The 17,577-nt window shown below is 47.8% G+C and overlaps 2 protein-coding genes across 2 annotated transcripts in view; one reads left to right on the top strand and one right to left on the bottom strand.

The window, feature by feature from the left end:
* LOC133132152 (pecanex-like protein 3) overlaps window positions 1-9,604 on the top strand; it is a 37,673-nt gene extending 28,069 nt beyond the window's left edge. The window contains exons 28-35 of the mRNA XM_061247361.1: window positions 136-366; window positions 820-923; window positions 1,055-1,202; window positions 2,665-2,895; window positions 3,288-3,562; window positions 4,296-4,480; window positions 4,951-5,366; window positions 5,908-9,604. Of these exons, the coding sequence (XP_061103345.1) occupies window positions 136-366; window positions 820-923; window positions 1,055-1,202; window positions 2,665-2,895; window positions 3,288-3,562; window positions 4,296-4,480; window positions 4,951-5,366; window positions 5,908-6,060 (1,743 nt within the window). The 3' untranslated portion in view covers window positions 6,061-9,604. The remainder of the gene's footprint in view (window positions 1-135; window positions 367-819; window positions 924-1,054; window positions 1,203-2,664; window positions 2,896-3,287; window positions 3,563-4,295; window positions 4,481-4,950; window positions 5,367-5,907) is intronic.
* A 1,181-nt stretch (window positions 9,605-10,785) lies between these two features.
* On the bottom strand, window positions 10,786-16,436 carry zgc:165604 (uncharacterized protein LOC792578 homolog). The gene is made up of 6 exons (XM_061249340.1): window positions 16,301-16,436; window positions 15,527-15,681; window positions 14,853-15,051; window positions 14,224-14,379; window positions 13,196-13,318; window positions 10,786-11,005 (listed from the first exon to the last, which is right to left on the bottom strand). The coding sequence occupies exons 1-6, from the start codon at window positions 16,434-16,436 to the stop codon at window positions 10,806-10,808; spliced, it is 969 nt and encodes a 322-aa protein (XP_061105324.1). The 3' UTR covers window positions 10,786-10,805.
* Between the last annotated feature and the right edge of the window lie 1,141 nt (window positions 16,437-17,577).

Here is a 17,577-nt window from a genome sequence, read left to right as displayed (position 1 = left end):
GTAAGGTTCTCGTTTTCAGTTGTTTTAGTGACCTCTGTGTCGGTGGTAACTGCGGCAGAATTTCACTTTGCAAACCCCATGTGGTCTGTCATATAGCGTGTCTTCATTTCTCCTGCCCCTCCCTGTTCCCCGCAGAGCATCATCTACTACGTGAGCCGCTCACCCAAGCTGGAGGAGTGGCTGGCCAATGAGACGATACAGGAAGCCCTACGCCCCTGCCAGGCCCCCGCCTACGTGGACAGCGACCCCACTTTCAACCTCAACATTGACGAAGACTATGACCATCGAGCCGCCGGCATCACCCCAGCAGCCTTCTGCGCCATCTACCTGGACTGGATCCAGTACTGCAACAGCCGGCGGCAAACGGTCAGTTGCCGTAGTCTGCCAGTTGATTGGCCACTGACTTCCTCAGTCACACAGGAGGTCCCACCCCTTGCCTTTTCCATTGGCTCCTCACAAGCTTTTAGTCACACAGGAAGTCCCGCCCCTCTGCATTTTGTCATTGGCTCCTTAGAAGCTTCAGCCACACAGGTGCACTGACTTTATTTTCACCACTGACCATTATTTTATGTGTTACTGTAGCCTCTGTTCCCAGCCATGTGTCACCCATAGTGTGGTCGCTTGTTGTTGAAATCCACTTCTGATTACGGTCGAGCTGAAAACTTGCATGAAACTTTCAAATGCAGGCCTGACAGTGGGGCCGAAATGTCAGTGTTTTTACTAAAGATGGAACTTCTTAGTTCATTGTTTAGTCGGTTATTTGTATTATAGTCACTTATACTTATTACAAAAGACACATTAACCGTGCGTGTGTTGCAGCCTGTGGAGAGTGAAAGAGAGTCCCCGCTGGTCACGTTGTGTTTCGGGCTCTGCATCTTGGGCCGCAGGGCGTTGGGGACCGCCTCCCACAGCATGTCCGCCAGGTGAGAACATTACCCAATATTCCCATGCAGACAGACAGGACCCTAGAAATGGCTTGATTTTAGTCATTTAGCAGTCCCATTTAATTTGTATTGCGTATTTTCATGTATTTGTCGTGTGTGTGGTCGTGCAGCCTGGAACCCTTCCTCTATGGCCTGCACGCTCTGTTTAAGGGTGACTTCCGCATCACCTCCCCGCGGGACGAGTGGGTGTTTGCTGATATGGACCTGCTCAACAGAGTGGTGGCCCCAGGGGTGCGCATGTCCCTCAAACTGCATCAGGTATGTCCTTAAACCATACACTAGTTATGCCTCTAAACCTTACACCAGGCTTGTCCCTAAAACTTACACCAGGCTTGTCCCTACATTTTACATTTACATTTTGGAATCAGGAGGGAGGACTAAGGTACAGTTTGAAAAGGTGTGTTTTTAGTCTGCGTCGTAATTTGGGGAGGGATTCTGCTGTCCCGACAGTGGTAGGCAAGACATTCCACCACTGAGGAACCAGAATGGAAAACAGGCGTGAACGTGCAGCTCGACCGCTAGGTGCTTGTAGTGAGGGAACCGTAAGGTGACCAAAGCTGGCAGACCGGAGTGGTCTAGCTGGGGAGTAGGGGGTGATTAAGGATTATATGTAAGGTGGGGCAGTCCCCTTAGCAGCCTGAAATGCCAACACTAGAGCCTTGAATCGGATGCGTGCGGCAATAGGAAGCCAGTGGAGGTCAATGAGGAGTGGGGTGACATGAGCCGACCTGGGCTGACTGGTGATCAGGCGGGCTGCAGCGTTCTGGACCAGCTGGAGGGGCTTGATGGCACACCTTACACCCGGCTCGTCCTAAACCTTACACCCGGCTCGTCCCTAAAACTTACACCAGGCTTGTCCCTAAACCTTACACCCGTCTCGTCCCTAAACATTACACCTGTCTCGTCCCTAAACCTTACACCCGGCTTGTCCCTAAACCTTACACCAGGCTTGTCCCTAAACCTTACACCAGGCTTGTCCCTAAACCTTACACCAGGCTTGTCCCTAAACCTTACACCAGGCTTGTCCCTAAACCTTACACCAGGCTTGTCCCTAAACCTTACACCCGGCTTGTCCCTAAACCTTACACCCGGCTTGTCCCTAAACCTTACACCAGGCTTGTCCCTAAACCTTACACCAGGCTTGCCCCTAAACCTTACACCAGGCTTGCCCCTAAACCTTACACCCAGCTCGTCCCTAAACCTTACACCCGGCTCGTCCCTAAACCTTACACCCGGCTTGTCCCTAAACCTTACACCCGGCTTGTCCCTAAACCTTACACCCGTCTCGTCCCTAAACATTACACCTGTCTCGTCCCTAAACCTTACACCCGGCTCGTCCCTAAACCTTACACCCGGCTCGTCCCTAAACCTTACACCCGGCTCGTCCCTAAACCTTACACCAGGCTTGTCCCTAAACCTTACACCAGGCTTGTCCCCAAACTTTACACCAGGCTTGTCCCTAAACAAGGTATAAACTTCTCCTGGTATGTACTGAACTGCCAATAGTTTGTAGCTAAATGAGAGGCTACCAGTGAAAGCCTGTTTGCTGAAAGGTAATAGCATAATAGTCAATGGAGGCGGTTGTCCCTCTCCACCAAGCAGTGAAACTGATGTCCCTGAATTAAGGTTTCTACAATGCACTGCTGTAGGGAGCTCATTTGGGTCATTACCTTAGTCAGTAGGGTTGCAATCCCCCGCAACGCACCTCTCTTCTCCCCAGGATCACTTCACATCGCCAGACGAATACGAGGACCCGGTAGTGCTATACGACGCCATCACGGCCAACGAGGAGAAGATGCTGATCTCGCACGAGGGCGACCCGGTGTGGCGCAGCGCCATCTTGGCCAACATGCCGTCGCTGCTGGCGCTCCGACACGTCATGGATGATGGCAGCGATGAGTACAAGATCATCATGCTCAACAAGAGGTTCCTCAGCTTCAGGGTCATCAAGGTGCCTCAGAATGATCTAGAACTGTGACTTGCCTATGCTCCTCATTTACTGCTGTATTTCACCTAAACTAAATCTACTGCTGTAATTTGCTTATAATACATATACACCTCATCTACTGCTGTATCCCACTTGTGTTACCCTGAATATAGAATTTTGCTCTGAAGCCAACTTACCTGATTCCAGGATGCTATATCACAAAGAAGGATTAGTGAGTTAGCTGGATAATTGCACTCAGAAAAAAAACACCCTCCCAGATCTGGAACATGGACTGAAGTTCCACATTGCTCCAGCCAACTCCGTTCTCCTGCTTCATGATACAGGCCTCAGGTTCACCCTGTGTAGGGTAGGATGAGGTCTTGCCTGTGACTCCCCGCATCTTGCGTCCCCTGCAGGTGAACAGGGAGTGTGTGCGAGGCCTGTGGGCGGGGCAGCAGCAGGAGCTGGTTTTCCTGCGGAACCGCAACCCGGAGCGAGGCAGCATCCAGAACGCCAAGCAGGCCCTGCGCAACATGATCAACTCGTCCTGCGACCAGCCCATCGGCTACCCCATCTACGTGTCCCCCCTCACCACCTCGTACGCCGGGGGCCACACCCAGCTGCGCTCGGTCTGGGGGGGGCCCGTCAGCCCCCACAACATCTACACCTGGTTCATCAGCAGCTGGGACAGGTGCGTGTGGCTTACAGTTGATTAGACTAAGCAGGGTCCTATCCCCCCTGGAGCATTGTGTAGTTAAGGGCCTTCTTCACGGGCCCAACAGCTACACTGGGGCTTGAACCACCAACCTTCCAATCCCTGTAAATGGAAATTGGTTGGTATTTACATAGCGCCTTTATCCAAAGCGGTGTACAATTGATGCTTCCCATCACCCATTCATGTACACACACACCAACGGCAATTGGCTGCCATTCAAGGCACCAACCAGCTCATCAAGAGCATTTGGGGGTTTGGCGTCTTGCTCAGGGACACACCCAGGGTGGGATCGATGCGGCAACCCTCTGACTGCCAGACAACTGCTCTTACCACCTGAGCCATGTCTCACTCCACTCAGTCAAAGGCCTTAGCCCTAAGGACAGCTGGACAGCCAGCTGCGCAGACTCTGGTCGCTGAGTGTCTAATTGAGGGCCAACTGCTTAAGTTACTACTTGTGGCCTAATCCATGGTCCAACCAGCATAAGTGTATATGCCGACTGTGTGATTGATTGGTCAACTGATTGCGTCAACTTCGGATTGATTGCCTGTTCGTTAAACAACCTCTTTGTCTGATTGATCGTTTGTTAACTGACTGCATCATCGTCCGATCGGTTTCCAGCCATTGGTTAACTGGTTGTGCTGTTGTATGTTTTTTTCTGATTGGTTGGTTAACGGACTGGATGGTTGATTGGCTGTGTCCTGTTTCCAGGCTGCAGAAAGGCTGTGGGGCAGGCTGTAACAGCGGGGGAAACATCGAGGACTCGGATTGCGGTGGCGGCTCCTCTTCCATCGCCAACAACCCCACGACGCACCCCCCCCAGCCCCTCTCCACACACAGCATGGCCCCCCCAGCTCTCCCACCATCCCACCTCACCACCATCCAGCCCCCCATGGGTGAGGCCTCAGCTTCTCAGACACAAGTCACACGTCCATAAGGCCAGCCCAAATGCAGCACATCAGCAGTTTGATTACAGTAACACAGGATCATCATCAAATCTGGCCCTCAAATCCAAATCCAGCCCTGGTTTTCTTTTGTGCTGGATAATTAACTGAACAGTTGCTACTGATTGGCGAGATTGTTTCATGCCTGATTCCCAGGTAAAGGGAGGGTGAGAGAACCAGCAGTTCTTTGCCCTCATGGACTGTGATTTCATGATCTCTGCAGTAAAAGCTAACAATTTTTATTTCAGTTCATCCTTAAATGGTGAAAGGTCTTGCACCCCTGGTTGGTTTTGGTCAGTGTGTGCATTTTGATTAATAGTGTGTCCCATTAGACCAGCATCAGCATGTGAAATTCAGAGAGAACTGTTCAGTATCATTTTAAAATATGTTAACTGTGGCATTTTTATGTTTTCACTCCATAGGAACTGACAACCCTCTTGGACCATCGTGGCCCCTCCACCCCCAGCCCCTCCCTCTGGCCCTGCTCAGCCAGTCGGAGGGCAGACGCGAGGCGGGGCTGGTGGGCTCACTACAGCGCACCTCATCCATTCAGGGCCTCCTGGGGCAGCACCTGTCGGGGTCTCAGCTCTCCTTCAGCAGCTCCGTGGCTCTCCCGCCCACCGAGCGTTTCTGCGCGGGCAGCGCTCAGGACTGCCCCGGGCCGCCGCCGCCGCAGCGAGGACCCCAGCGCTCCGGGCTGGGGCTGGGGCCGTGCGGGGGCGGGGGCCCGCTGTACGAGGGCCTGTACGGGAAGTGGAGCCTGCCGGGGAGGAAGGGCTTCAACGGGCCGGCCGCGGCGGACTGCGACGGCAGCGGCCAGCAGACCGTGCGCACGCAGGTGAGCGCCACGGCAACGGCGGGGAATCTGTCTTTCACCCGTTTCCAATCAGTGGGGGGTGTTCGACCAGTCAGAATTACTGAGTTAACTCTTCCAGTCCCAAGCCCAGTATGAAGCGGGTCCATCCAACTCACAACAGGTTTTGGCTTTGTTTGAGAAAATTGAGAAAGTTGAGAATTTAGTAGCGGGTCAGGAAAAGGTTGTTGAAAAGGTATAAGGTTGAGACGTGCCATATGATTTAGCAGGGTATTTGTGGTGAGTGAAACCCGAAGCAGCTCTTTTTACTTAAGTCCAAGGGTTTCCAGGAATCATTCAGTGCAGTTATCCAGCAAACTCCATAATCCTGCTTAGTGAAACACCCCCAGGTTTGAATGATGTAGTGTCATTTTGGTTCTCCCAAATTTATGGCTATTTAGGGCTGAATAAAGTTTCTGGCTGATGTTTCCACCAGTCATTTCCTCCATAGTTAAAATGAAATGAAGAAACTGTTGGAATGTAGTGTTTTTAAATTTTAAAAAAATGTTTCCATGTGCCGTTTCAGCCTGCTGCTCCGGCCCCTCCTCCTGAAGTCACCCCAGTGGCTGAGCCAATGGGGACTGCTCTTGTCAGCGAGACCACGCCCCTGACAGCGGGGGAGCCGGCCCCTCCCCGGGACGAGAACTCTGAGCTGCCGTTACTGGAGCGCCTGTGCTGAGACTGGCCCTCGCACCTGCAGCCAAAGCATAGGGGCCTGGGGCGGGCTGGACCGAACCGGACCCGACCGGATCAGACCGGACCAGACCAGACCGGACCTGGCTGGCCCGTCCGGTTTCCCCTGAGTCATTCCAGCGTGCTCCGATTCTCACTGAGTGGAGAGTGTCTGAATCATGCAATATCAGATGGAGTGACCACCAGTCCCCCTCCACCGCCGAACCACCCCTGTCTGTACTGTACCTCTAAGCCCTGTGGGACTGGATTCGCCTGGAGACGCACACGCATTCCTCCCTCTCCCTCTCTATCCCTCCCTCTCTCTCTCTCTCTCTCTCTCTCTCTCTCTCTCTCTCTCCATCTCACTCTTTTCTTTTACTCTGAAAATGGAAGCCAAACCCTCGCAGCCGATGCACATTTTTGGACACTTATTTTTGGACCCTGCTCAGTATCCGGACAGCACGGGAAGGGCTCTACTCTGATTTGTCACTCAGGACTCAATGGGGGAACCTTGGTGGGACTGCAGCTGACTGGCCCACGTCCCTGCTGAATTGAGATCCTCCGGGCCCTCGACCGGGCCTCCTGTACCCCTCAGCAATCATGCCAAATGCCAAGTGAAAAAAGGGAAAGCTGAACCAAGCTGGGGCTAAAGATCTGTCGTATGTGGGTCTGTTCCGTGCTCAGTAGAGTAGGGCAGCCGTATGTAGAGTAGGGCAGTCGTATGCACAGTGCTCAGCCCACCAATCGCAGCGCGGCAATGTGTCTCATGGTTAAAGTCAAACCTAATCATTCTACAGGTGCTAGTGCCCCAGAGCCCCTCCACACATTCCACAAAACAATCTGATATATGTACATGCATTTGTGCATCACTCCCCTGAGAACAGCAGGCATGTGAAACTCAGACGCCTGGTTTCTGATTACAGCATAGGCACTTTAACCAGTGGCCCCACAACCACTCTGCCAGGGAGAGAGGGAGAGTTAGGGCTGGGGCATATCTGCGTTTGCCCCCCATGGGGTTGGATCTGGGGGGGGGGGGGTGTCCCGGGCTCACCCTGGGGCAGGAAGCATCAGCAGGGTCATGCAATTACTCAAAATGGTGGTCGCTACCATGGAAACGTCATGATCTTCAAAATGGCCATCAGCCTTCTCCACACGACATCACACCTGAATTGGTTTTTATTAAATTTTTTTACCTTTTTTTTTTTTTTTTTTTTTTTTTTTCTAAAATGAGGGAAGCAGGCATTTTCTGTGCAGGTGGAGGGAGGGCAGTTATTTTACCGCCCCTCGGTAAGGAATAATCTACCCCAGAACTTTATTTTACCCAAGTGGCTCTGATGATATCTACAGTGGGCGGGACCTGGATTCCTAAGCTCCGTTCCCACCCCAGTCAGTTCTAGAGAGTGCAATAGATCCACAAGCTCCTCTGTGACCCTGCTCGGGAGAGAGAAACGCTTTCAGTGTGGCTACTACTGCTACTACAGCTTCTGCAGCTACTAATATTACTACAACTACTGTTTCTACAACTCTTACCTCCAGCGTTTTAGTTGGAAGCTCGTTGAAATAAAGACTGAAAGTAAATCTAAACGTATTTATTTGGTTGCTGATGATGTCACGGGAAGCTGGATTGGTCTGGGCTGCGTATTGATATTAATATTAATGAAAATGATGCTGCTGTAAGCAGATCCATTTGCTGTGTGTCTGGGATTCGACCGTGTGTCGGGGAGACTTCAGGCAATGTCTAATGAAGAGTTTTCTCTTTTTTTTTTCTTTTTTTTTTATATTCTATTTTTGTTTACCACAAGTGTTCAGTATGGGAAAAGAAACTGAATTCAGTGACTTGTGTTAACCTCCGAGTTGATATAACTGGAAATAGGCTTAAAATTAAGATGCTTAGGCCAGCCGAAATGTGTTGCTTGTGTTTGGGTTGTGCTAATGATGAAATTAGCACAGACGTAATGCCAATTTCACCAACCCCCCCTTTCCCCCTCACGCACTCGCGTCAAACCACATATCAGAGAATGAGAAGCGGTGTGGGATTTAAGTTTAAAATGGTGGCCTTTGGGTGGATTCTTTTGCGAGGGACCCGTTTGTTGAGTGGTTTGTCTGTGGCGGTGTGTCGATGTGCTGTGTGTTCTGTGAACGTGTTTGACAGGGAGTTGGGCAGGGTGCAGAGAGGGCGGTCGTTGTGCTCTGGCTGTAATGTATGCAGCAGACCAGTGCTGAGGAGAGTTCTGGGACCTGGTTGCCAGAGCAGAAAATGGAGACTGATGTAATTAGTCGTGAGGTAAAAGGAAGAGTAGGTTTCTCTGAAATTTGTGATCGTTACATCAGCGTTGGAATGCTCAACGTTTAAATCACATTTCTGTCATACACCTTAAAGGGTTAAGTGAGCAGTTCATGTGTGGTTCTGTTGTGAGTGGCATTGACAACTGGTATTGCATTGGTAACAATGGTAGCATTTGAGTATAGCTGACAGTTTTGGCAACGTGTAGCTTTTAGGTCTCAGTGTTTTGCTTTTGAAACGGGTGGTGGCGGTTTGAAGTGGGCTTTTGGGTTAGTTGGCCGAAGGTTAGCCAATCACCTCAGCGGGTTTGGTTGCTAGGTTTCCTGCTCTGCCATTTCTCTTGCAGTAAGGGGCAATGGAAAACAAATGTCTGCTTGAAATATTTTACTGATTTGGCCCCTAGGAACGGTTGCTGTAATTGTCATGTAGGCCACAGTGTGGCGCTAAATGAATGTGGGCCAATGGGTCTGTCAGTGCGCACAGGGGGTAGCCCCGCCTCAGAGGAAGTGACCAACACGTCGACTTGATCTGTCCAGAGATGAGGAGGATGTCTGTATTTAAACTGGGCGAAAACTGAGTTCCCCGAAATGAGGATCCTCCAAATTGTACTGCTCTCCTTCCCCCCCAGTTAAGTTGTCCCCTTCTGTTCCACACTAGTTCCATTCTCATACTCGTACAGCTGTATGGACTGACAGATGACGTTTTTATGTGAACAAGGAATTTTTTTTTTTTTTTTTTTTTTAGATTTTTTGTTTGTTTTTCCCCCAAAGTGACAGACGTTATTCTCTTACTGAAAGTAAGCACAAGTTACTGGATAGGTCTGGGTGTCAACTAAAGGGATGAGATGTATCTCTGCCATTTATGTACAGCATGTTGTGTATATAAATACATATAAATATATTTTATTATTATGATTATTTGATTTAATACTTATTTTTTCGAGGAAGACACTACCTTCAATGAGAAGGGACCCCCCCCCCCCCTCCCCTTCCTGCTTTTCACTCCAGTTCAGTGCGTGTTGATCCCCATAGAGAATGCATTATGAATCACATCTGGGATAAAATGATTGATACTGCTTTTGCACAAACTTTGTAAATCAGAACACCATACCAACTTGTTTTTGCTTTTTTTTGTTATTTCAGTTATTTTGGGGATGTCTTGTTTTATTTAAATCTTGTAATTCAATATTCAAAGTTCTGTACAGTTTTTTATGTGATTTATTTTTTTTCCTCCCCTATTTAAATTAAAGATTTTTTGTGTCATGGTTTGCAAAGCAGTTCTGGTTGCTGTGCTTGGCTCTCTGGGCAGGTTGTACATGGCAGAAGGGCTGTGTGGTGAGTGTGGGGTTCAGGCTGCAGGAATGACTGTGTGGACATATGCGTTTCAGTATTTCAAAAATTAAATGAAAGTATGTTTCTAGGTACCCAGAGTACCATCTATCCATCCAGATGCGACTCCATTTTCTAGATTTCACTACTTGTTCAGTTCTGCTCACCGTAATATAATGGACCTCTATGGACCAATCTTTCAGCTTCTTTTAACTCTGATGATGCTTGTGAGTAACTGCATATTTCAACAGAGATGTTGCAGTTGAGTTGAATGTAAAATGTCAGCACATTGATGATGGTTCATAGAGGTGCATTCTATCATGGTGAACTATCTAAAAAGTCACGAAAAACGAATTTGTCATCTAAGCGAAACTATCTGGATGGATAGATAGTATATGGAAACATACTTTAATTTCACTTTTGGGTGAACTGCCCATTTTAACAATGAGAACAGCCCACAGGACATCCATCCTTGGACTTTCTAGTGAAACTCGGACTGGAATATCAAACCAAGGATCCACACAATCCACACTGCTAGAGGTTGAAATGCTTGAAATGAGTAGATTAGGTTAAACACGACATGAAGCCTGTTTCTGGAGATCTATCATCCTGTAGGTTAATAAGCAGAGACCTCTGACTGTTGAATGACGTGTGCTTTGTTATGGTTGGAGTGAATACCTACAGGACAGTAGCTCTCCAGGAACAGGGTTGGGCAGCCCTGTCCAAGTAACTGGACTCAATCTAGGGACATAGACATGAGAACGTTCTCGCTCATTAACTAGATTTAATAATCTTTATTTCACATATCATTTTGATTCTGAGTTTCACTTTGTATAATGAAGAAAACATGAATAACACTTCTATGATGAGAACGTGGAAATGCTCCAGTCCTGGATGGGGGATTGGCGTTTGAGTGGTGGCAGGGCCGTGGAAGCGCATTCTTCAGGAACATCCGTCCGGCGTGGCATTAGACCAGTGTTTCCCAACTCCAGTACTCGAGACCCACTTTCCAGAAGGTTTTTGTTGTAACCAGTAGCTCACACACCTGGTTCAATCATTAAATCAGGTGTGTGAGTTACTGGTTACAACAAAAACCTTCTGGCATGTGGGTCCCGAGGACTGGAGTTGGGAAACACTGCATTAGACAAAGGAGCGTCGGGGGAGGTTGGGCTGGTGCCGCATTTCTTTGCGCCGTTCCTCCTCTTCTTCGCCCTCAAGCCACTTCCTGTCACGGCCAGAGCGGTGAATCCAGAGGACGAGGCCCAGCAGCGCCAGCAGCATCAGCGCCATGGACAGCGTCAACAGCACCCCCTGCAGGATCCCCGGGGAAGGCTCCGCTGCTGCGGGGGGAGACGAGCCCAAGGTTATCGGTTTCGCCGATCAATGTGAAGTCACCCCCCTCGTGATGCCTATATTTTTGCTCAGAAAGCCTATTTTCCAATTGGACTCCAAGCCCCTGATCTTCAGGGACTGTGTGCATCTCCATGCATGTTCATCCCCCTGGTACTAATTGTGTGTATTTTTGTTCTGTCAGTTTGGCATTGGAGACCTACACTGAGGGTGAGTTCCTACACCACCAGCCCTCACCTACTGTATCACACGGACTCATTTCAGAAGGACTGTCGTTCATATCATTTGTGCAGATGGGTTAATATTGATCATAGTGACTCCTTTCAGAGGAAGAAGGTTTAATATCGCTGACTCATTTCGGAGGAAGAAGGTTTAATATCGCTGACTCATTTCAGAGGAAGAAGGTTTAATATCGCTGACTCATTTCAGAGGAAGAAGGGTTTACACTTGTGTTCAAATAAATAGTAACCTGATGAACTACTGTTATTAGTAGCAATATCTCTGCATGGCAAATAATTTACTTACTGTATTTTATTTTATTTACTGTAGATGTAGTAATGTAATATAAAAACAACAGACCCAACTTTCATGCCATGCACGCTGCTTGTTCTGAGTAATTGACTCATTCATTGAAAGGGGCATTTTCAAAGTAATAGCAGTGTGGAGTTTAATTAGCGTCATTAATTGTTCTTAATTAAGAAAGAAGGGAAGCAAATGTTTCACACATTGTTATAAAATATATTTCCTTCTGAATTGCTAAGTAAAATGGGCCGTTCCAAATGTTGTTTGGAGGAACAATGTCATTTGTTTAAAAAGTGAGGCAAATTATAGGATGCTCAGCAAAAATGATCTCAAATGCTTTAAAATGGCAACAAAAACCTGAAACACCCTGAAGAAAACGAGCAACTACTGTTAAAACGGATCAAAGAATAGTCAGAATGGCAAAGATTCAGCCATTCATCAGCTCCAGAAAGACCAAAGATGATCTTCAATTACCTGTAAGTGCTGTTACAATCAGAAGACGTTTGATCGAAGCCAAGCTATCAGCAAGAAGCCCCCGTTTTTGTTGAAAAAAGGGCGTGCAGAATCGGTTAAAATTTGCCAAGGAACACATCGATTGGCCCAAAGAGAAATGGCGTAACATTCTGTGGACTAGTGAGAGTAAAATTGTTCTTTTCGGGTCTAGTGGTCATCAACAGTACATCAGACAGCCCCTGGGTACTGAATTCAAGCCACAGTATACTGTGAAGACAGTGAAGCATGATATGGGGATGTTTTTCATACTACGGTGTTGGGTTCGTATACTAGGGATCATGGATCAATTTGAATACATCAAAATACTTGAAGAGATTATGTTGTCTTATGCCGAAGAGGAAATGCCCCTGAAATGGGTGTTTCAACAAGACAATGACCCCAAACACAGCGAGCAACATCTTGGTTCCAGACAAAAAGGATTGAGGTAATGGAGTGGCCAGCTCAATCCCCGACCTCAACCCCATTGAAAACTTGTGGGGTGACATTAATAATGCAGTTTCTGAAACAAAACCCCAAAATTCACAGGAACTGTTGAATGTAGTTTGTTCATCCTGAGCTGAAATACCTGTTTCTAGGTGCCAGAAGTTGGTTGACTCGAAGCAATGCAGGTGCACAGCAGTTATCAAAAACAATGGTTATGCACCTAAATATTAGTTCAGTTTTTTAAAGGGAAGTTAAATCTTGAAAAATGTCTTCAGTTTACACAGTAAGTGTTTGAGTTTGAAGAGAAAAATGTTGACTGCCATTTTTTTGGAACAGATTAATATTCCTTTTCTTTGTTTCCTGTAAAAGAATAAGGCAGACTTGATAAAATTTGTTAATATTTTGATTTGGAGTTGAATGTGTAAAGTTTCCACTACATTTGAAATATGGAACTAAAAGCTATTACAAAATATTTCCACTTTATTTACTTTTTTTTAACGCACTGCTATTTATTTGAACACAACTGTATCATTTCAGAGTGAATGGTAGATGTGAATTTGATTAATGTCAGAAGACTGGCTGAAATCCCTTGGTGATTTATTCATGTGAATGATATCTTGGTGATTCCTCTTGGCAGAGTAGCTGGTTGATATACTGATTCCACAATGACACACAGTGTCAGTGAAGTGAGTGTTGTGGGAATGCCTGGAGCAGGGACTCACGGCTGTGCACGGGCAGCTTGATGTAGCAGTTACGGGTCCCCAGAGGGTTGGTCACGGAGCAGCGGTACAGGCCAGAGTTCTCTGCCGATATGTTGCCGATGGTCACTGTGCCTTTAAGATCACCTTCAGGGACAGGAAGAGTCTAAGAAGCATTACCCCCCCCCATTCAACCTGGCCATCTAGAACATTCCTATTAGAATATTAGCAGTCTGTACCACAGACTAAATTTGCACTGTCTGCAGGTTTTTATGGTTTCATTTTCAGTCCGCTGACAATTAAGGTCTTGAGAACAAGGTGTGCGGATACTTAAGCCAATCACTTACTTAAACGAACCCACGTATACACCCTGGAGACCAGCAAACACTACGGCCCTCCAGTACTGGAGTTGGACTTCCAGGAGTTGGTCTATACAGTACAATCTGTACACCAAGGATAAATCTAATTTGACCTTCACAACCAAATTCGGCCCTAGTTCTCTCCTCCCAAGTAATTAACTGAACAATTAGTGAGATTGATTAGCCAATCTGGCTTCTCACACGGCTTGCAGGTAAAGGGAGTGTGGAAACCTAGCAATTCTGGGCCCTTGAGGACCGTGATTTGAGGAACAGGGCTCTACAGACAGGATGAGGCTATGTGTACAGTAGCAGGCTCTGTGGGCCACAGAGCAAACTGTAGCTAAAGCATAGTTCCTGCATTCATATAGAATCCATATGAGGACAGGTCTGGGCTCTTTCCATTCGCTTATGGGGGAAATTTAAATTAGGCAAATGGAATGTCCTTGCTCCTTCAAACATCAGTTTGCAGCCACATCAGTTACAGACAATCATTTATATGTTGCGCTTTCCAAAACAATACTTGTGCATGTGCTTATGTTTTCTTGGTGAAGAAAAGGTTTGGGGGTTCCTAATTTCTACTTCTAACTCCTAGAAGGAGCATTTAATGGGTTGGAATGTCCTTACAGATGGGGGATCTCTGTCAAAGAGGAGAAAAATAAGCGATTGGAGAGAGCCCTCTGTCACAGCACTTACCCTCCATGTCGAGGGGCAGGGAGATGGAGTCCGGCTCCACCTTCTCCCACCGCATCTCTGGGACGGGCACCCCTCCCTCCACCGCACAGGACATGGTCACGCTGCCCCCCAGGTCCAGGTCCCCCTCCCACTGGCACAGGGGCAGGGTCGGGGGCGCTGAGAGACCCGGGAAGATGGAACAGAACGGGGGGTGGTCAATCTTGAGCCTCTCGAGCCTCTCGAGCCCTGGGGGGCTGCAGGGCCTTCAGGTTTTTGTGGTTTCTCTTTGCTCACCAGCCAATTAAGGCCTTGACAATGTGGCTTGTGGATTCTTAAGCCAATCGATGTCTTGAATCACTACAGGAGTGCAGCTTGACCCTTCTGGAATAAAATGACTGTTTCCCAGGGGAAACTTGAAGTGAAGTAGTGAGCTTACAAGAAATTATAACATTTTATATTGCAATAAGACATAAAATCAGACATTGCATTGAGATTCATAAATGATATTCCTATTATTACACATAACAAAGAATTTGAGAATTCCATTGAGAACTTAAACAGAACCAAATATAAAACACACAGAACTTTACATGACATGCATAGAACCCAGGAACATTATGGAACTGGGAACCCAGGAACTGTGGACGTACCTAGAACGTGGAGGCTGAGCTCCCCTATCCCAGGGTCCCCAGGTTCGGGAGGGTTGTTGACCACACAGCGGTACGTTCCTGAGTCAGACACACGCGTGCCGTTCAGCACGACGTCGGCACTCCAGGGGGCGCCCACGAAACCCACCCTTCCCCTCAGGGCGGGGTCCTCCATCACCTGTCCTTGATCATATACGATCACCTGGGGGACAAGAAGAGGCTACACTGGGGCTTGAACCAATAACCTTCTTGGTCCCAGTCAAACAGCCACTACACCATAGGCTGCCCCTGTGCAGTGCATCATTATCAATAGGTTCACTCCTTGCTGTGTATCAGCCGATAAGGTGGGCTGATATCTATGGTGTATTTTAGAGCTGACTGATATCAATGGTGTGTGCATCAGCTGATGTGTTATGGGTGGTATCTATGTTGTGTTGGACAGGTTTTAAAGCATACTAATCTCTATGCTGTGTGGATCAGCTAATGAGATAATGTGAATGTGAATTGCCATCCTGGTTGTTAAATCTGAATATAATTTTTAATATATTTTCATTTTTCCCCCAATTTTGGATATCCAATTGGACCTACTTATCTCTCCAATACTCTGGATCATCCATCCACATGGAAGGACTCTGAAACATACCCTCTGAAACATACAGCCATACATGGCTCCATACCTGGGAGGGCGATGCAGGGTCAGATAGGGGCACCAGCGTCCAGATGATATTGATGCGCGACATGGGCCCCATGGTGTAGAAGGAGCAGGGCAGTGTCACCGACTCTCCCTCCACCACCTCCAGAGTCCGATCCCTCACAGACACCTTCACAGAACCTGCTGGGGAGCCACAGACCAGAGCACTGTCAGTACTGCTACACCACACCACCTTTACCGCTAAAAACCACAGACACTGTCACTACTACTACTACTACACAACCTTCACCGCTGAGAACCACAGACCAGCACAGACATGGTCAGTATTGCTACACCGCCGAAATCCACAGACACTGTCAGTACTGCTACGCCACCTTTAACACTGAGAAGCACAGACCAGCACAGGGACAGTCAGTACTGCTACACCACCTTTACCGCTGAGAAACAGACACTGTCAGTACTGCTACACTATAACCTTCACTAAGAACCACAGACCAGCACATACATCCATCCATCCATCCATTATCCTAACCCGCTTATCCTGAACAGGGTCGCAGGGGGGGCTGGAGCCTATCCCAGCATACATTGGGCGAAAGGCAGGAATACACCCTGGACAGGTCGCCAGTCCATCGCAGGGCACACACACCATTCACTCACACACTCATAGCTATGGGCAATTTAGACTCGGAGGAAACCCACGCAGACACGGGGAGAACATGCAAACTCCGCACAGAGAGGCCCCGGCCAATGGGGATTCGAACCCAGGACCTCCTTGCTGTGAGGCGGCAGTGCTACCCACTGCACCATCCGTGCCGCTCCAGCACATACAGTAGAGTGACAAATGTATCCTCCATTCCTCCACTCATCTTCTCCCCTCCTTCTGCCCACACTCCAAGATAGGAGATGAGGTGGTAGTTGAGGAAACAGGGATACATCCTCGACTGTCCGCTACACTATCACCTTCACCACTGGTTAACACTGTTTTAAATGGTGCACAGTCCCTGCAGAATACATAAAAACATAAAATAGTTGGCAAAAAAAATGTCATCACATCACCCCCACCCCCAGGGCTGCTCCCCTCGTTACTGTAATGAGCCACTGAATATCCCCACCACCCCCCCAAATCTGTCATGTCTCTTTGTGAACCTGTGGGAAAACTGCTGTGGCTCCTCAGTATTACTCACACATGGAAGCACCAATGAGAGAGAGAGAGAGAGAGAGAGAGAGAGCCTTGTATCTGTCATACAGCATGAGTGCGATACCATCCTAACTCCAGCCGACACTGTACACAGCACGCAGAGCCATTTCTCAATATGCAATGGTATTTTATTATGAGCAGAAATTAGATTCGTTCTGCTGGGAAACGTGTGCCACTGTGCACAGCTTGTGTGCAGTCAGCGTGTAAGCGTGCATGCTGTTCACACTGCTTTTGCAAACCAACATTTACATATTCCATTGTTGTGCAATTTACTTTGTTTTGAGTCCTAAAGCCCTGAATCTCAGAACAGCCATTTTGCTGGCTGGGTTAAGTCATAAGTATTTGGTGTGATATAGCATTAACTACAATCAATGACCACAGCAACCATTTCAAGCAGGTAGATTTGTTTGCACAACAAATTATTTTGAGAATCCATTTTCTATTTTCTTGGAAATTTGTGAATCCCTGAATAACACATTCCCTTGCTGGCAACAATCTTTTCCATTCAGTCCATTCCATTCTGTTCTACTCAATTCTGTGCACTCCATTTGAAGTTTTTTTTTTTTGTGATGTGGGTTGGACTCACCGTATTTGAGGAACGATGTCAGCAAACAGGCAGTCCAGAGCAGCAACCCTCCTGTGCTTTCCATTGCTGCCAGGAAATGAACGGTCTCTGAATTTACTGCCCACTATTCTCTCATTCATTCACTCTCTCTCTCTCTCTCTCTCTCTTTCCCTCTCTCAATTACATGTGCAGATGCATCGACTGGGCAAACATAATTAAGCTATTGAGTTGTGACCCAAGCAAGAATGTGCTACCCTCCCCTCCCCTTCTGTATCTCTCACACTCTCTCTCACTGGTCTCATCATCCGTCCGC

Source organism: Conger conger, chromosome 7 (assembly GCF_963514075.1).
Source record: "Conger conger chromosome 7, fConCon1.1, whole genome shotgun sequence".
NCBI lineage: Eukaryota > Metazoa > Chordata > Actinopteri > Anguilliformes > Congridae > Conger > Conger conger.
This window is presented reverse-complemented; position numbering and strand designations above follow the sequence as displayed.

Coding starts and splice junctions, on each gene's coding strand:
- zgc:165604 (XM_061249340.1), bottom strand. CDS start 16,436: ATGTATCCCTGTTTCCTCAACTACCACCTCATCTCCTATCTTGGAGTG. Junction 15,052..15,526: donor ACCCTGCATCGCCCTCCCAG/GTATGGAGCCAT, acceptor CTTGTCCCCCAG/GTGATCGTATATGATCAAGG. Junction 13,319..14,223: donor CCTGCCCCTCGACATGGAGG/GTAAGTGCTGTG, acceptor CTGTCCCTGAAG/GTGATCTTAAAGGCACAGTG.